Raw genomic sequence first — 2,269 nt, forward strand, 5'->3', positions numbered from 1 at the left:
TTTTTGATTACTCACACTTCTCTTTCCTTCAGCGCACTGGGATCTTTCTTTTCTTTCTTTTTTGGTTTTAATCTATCCTTTTCTTTACTAGGGAAAAAAAAGTAAAATAAATCCAGGGGAGAAGAAAAAAACACTGCAGTTATAATCTCATTCAGAAATCAAGAGATCCATTTTTTTGTCTACAGAAGAAATCCTAGTTTGTGACTTCTTTATGTTAATATCAGTATACAATTTCTGAGCAGATAACTATAGTGAGAAGTAGGCTGGAAGTATAATTAATCAGTAAAAAGAGTAATCAGTAAAAATTGTTAAGGGGTAAATAAATGTTGATTATACAGTCATTTCTTTCTTAGTCAGACTCTCTCATATAAATGATCAAAAACCACTTCCAAGCAGTGGGAAAATAAGCTGATTATTTATCTTCCAAAGGCTCTAACAGTAGGGGGAGAAAGGGTTCCCCGTTACACCTCTCATAAAGGGCTAAAATGTAACAATGCATATACAAAACTTAACCCTTACCTAGGAAGAAAATATTGTCCACGGGGTGTCATTCCTAAAAATTACACAATAAATCCACACTAAAGGCTTCAGAAGAATTCTGAAGGCTCTAATGGCCATTCTTTCATTCTGAGACTCTTAAAGGACAATGAAGACCAGTCCTTATTTAATGACTTCATCCATTCTTCACACTAAAGCAGAGAACCTGTTTAGGGCTTCTTTATAATAGGGAACATCACTCCACTTTCTTCCACAGTGATTTGGGTTTTTACAAGATTTATAAAATGGAGACATATGGGAATTTTCCCATTCTCTCCCGAAAAATATTTGAGTGTTAGGTGCTGGAGACACAAGATAGACACGGTCTCTGACCTCGCCATCTTTCAACAATAACAAAGATTTTTTTGTCTGGGGGATGTACTAGTGTAACATAACAAAACTGTCATGAGGTTTAAAAGTGATACGGTAGATAAAGCAGATAACGACGGTGGAACAAAGTGAACACTCAGGACATGTTTAATCCCCTTCGCCTTTCCCAGTGTAACCGCTCAGCAGCTAAGTGGCAGTTACACACTTGACTACTGTCCCATGCTGTGTAAATCTAAGACACAATAATATTAAAAGCAGAAACAAAATAACAACAAAAGCTTTTACTACTTATCCCCTCATGACTCATATATCTCTGGGCAGTCTAAGAACCTAATTGATTCCGGACACTCACAGCCTCTGATCTCTCAGACTAAGCATTCGCTTCATGGTCGCATACTTCCTCGTTTTCTTTTGCTTCCCCTTGAAACAGAAATTTTAGAGTTAAAAGAGTTGGAAATACATTGCATCTTTTTAAGTTCCTTCTTTTCTCTTGTCCATTCCCTTCCCTTCTCCCCTCAAATACCCAGCCCCTCTCCCCACTTCCTAAAGCATAAAGGGCACCGCTCGGAGCAGTGTAAGAGCTAAAATCAGAAGGAAAATAAGCAACGGGAATATGAAGGATTTTTGGTCAAGGGCTGACTCCTAAAAAGAGGTCTGACAAAATCTCTTCTCGAACCCTACTCTCACCATGCTCATGCCACACTCCGGCTCTTCCGGAATCACCAACAGCCCTTCGTTTTTGCGTCATCCACATACTGCTTCCGGCAAAGAATAGCCCGGAAGCGGAAGCTACTTCGAGAAACGGAAAAGCCCGGAGCCGGCTCCCAGCCCGGGCAGAGACTAATGCTGGGGTCGCTTGGGGAGAGGGTTGAGAGCCGGTCTTATGCTGGGTGCTGCCGCCACCTTCCAGGGTAGCAGAGCTGGGACTTCACCGCGCTGCAATCCCCAGCTCGGGTAACGTTTCTCTCCAGCCCGAGGCAAAGCCCAGAAGACCTGCCTGCCCTAGAGATGCAGAGAGGGAGGGCAAGGGTAGCGGGGTCGGAATCTTGGGTTGCCCAGTAGTTTGGGGGAACACATTCTCTTTATCTCCCAGCGCTGGGGCATCAGCTCTCTACCGTCCAACCCTTAGGCTCTGGTTCCTGCTTGGTTCCCCTAGCAGGCAGGCATGGTGCTTCGTGCAGCTAAGTGGACGGTTCTCCACGAGTTAATACCGTGTAGTGGTCTCGGTGAAGAGAGGCATGAAGCAGCGCTTGATGGCCTTCTTTAGACTGTCGCTACAATATTGGGGCATAAGCTTGCGAATGTTACTCCTTACCAAGCCAAGAAAATGGTGGGAAACAATTGGTATTTATTGTGAAGGATTGGTGTGTCATCCTTAAGGGAAAGGGAGAATCTATGAGAA

At 43.2% G+C, this 2,269-nt stretch overlaps 2 protein-coding genes across 4 annotated transcripts in view; one reads left to right on the forward strand and one right to left on the reverse strand.

Moving 5' to 3' along the window:
- Nucleotides 1-1,628, reverse strand: part of FCF1 (FCF1 rRNA-processing protein) — a 30,106-nt gene extending 28,478 nt beyond the window's left edge. The window contains exons 1-3 of the mRNA XM_008567511.1: nucleotides 1,555-1,628; nucleotides 1,220-1,287; nucleotides 16-87 (exon numbers count right to left, since the gene is read on the reverse strand). Coding sequence (XP_008565733.1) covers nucleotides 16-87; nucleotides 1,220-1,287; nucleotides 1,555-1,563 — 149 coding nt within the window. The 5' untranslated portion in view covers nucleotides 1,564-1,628. The remainder of the gene's footprint in view (nucleotides 1-15; nucleotides 88-1,219; nucleotides 1,288-1,554) is intronic.
- Nucleotides 1,629-1,737: 109 nt separating this feature from the next.
- Nucleotides 1,738-2,269, forward strand: part of AREL1 (apoptosis resistant E3 ubiquitin protein ligase 1) — a 47,285-nt gene continuing 46,753 nt past the window's right edge. For 2 of the 3 annotated variants that reach the window (XM_008567512.1, XM_008567514.1), the window contains exon 1: nucleotides 1,738-1,821. The gene's annotated coding sequence lies outside the window, so the exon portion shown is untranslated. The remainder of the gene's footprint in view (nucleotides 1,822-2,269) is intronic. The other variant, XM_008567513.1, reaches the window with a different exon arrangement.

Source organism: Galeopterus variegatus, unplaced genomic scaffold (genome assembly GCF_000696425.1).
Source record: "Galeopterus variegatus unplaced genomic scaffold, G_variegatus-3.0.2 Scaffold325, whole genome shotgun sequence".
NCBI classification, from domain to species: domain Eukaryota; kingdom Metazoa; phylum Chordata; class Mammalia; order Dermoptera; family Cynocephalidae; genus Galeopterus; species Galeopterus variegatus.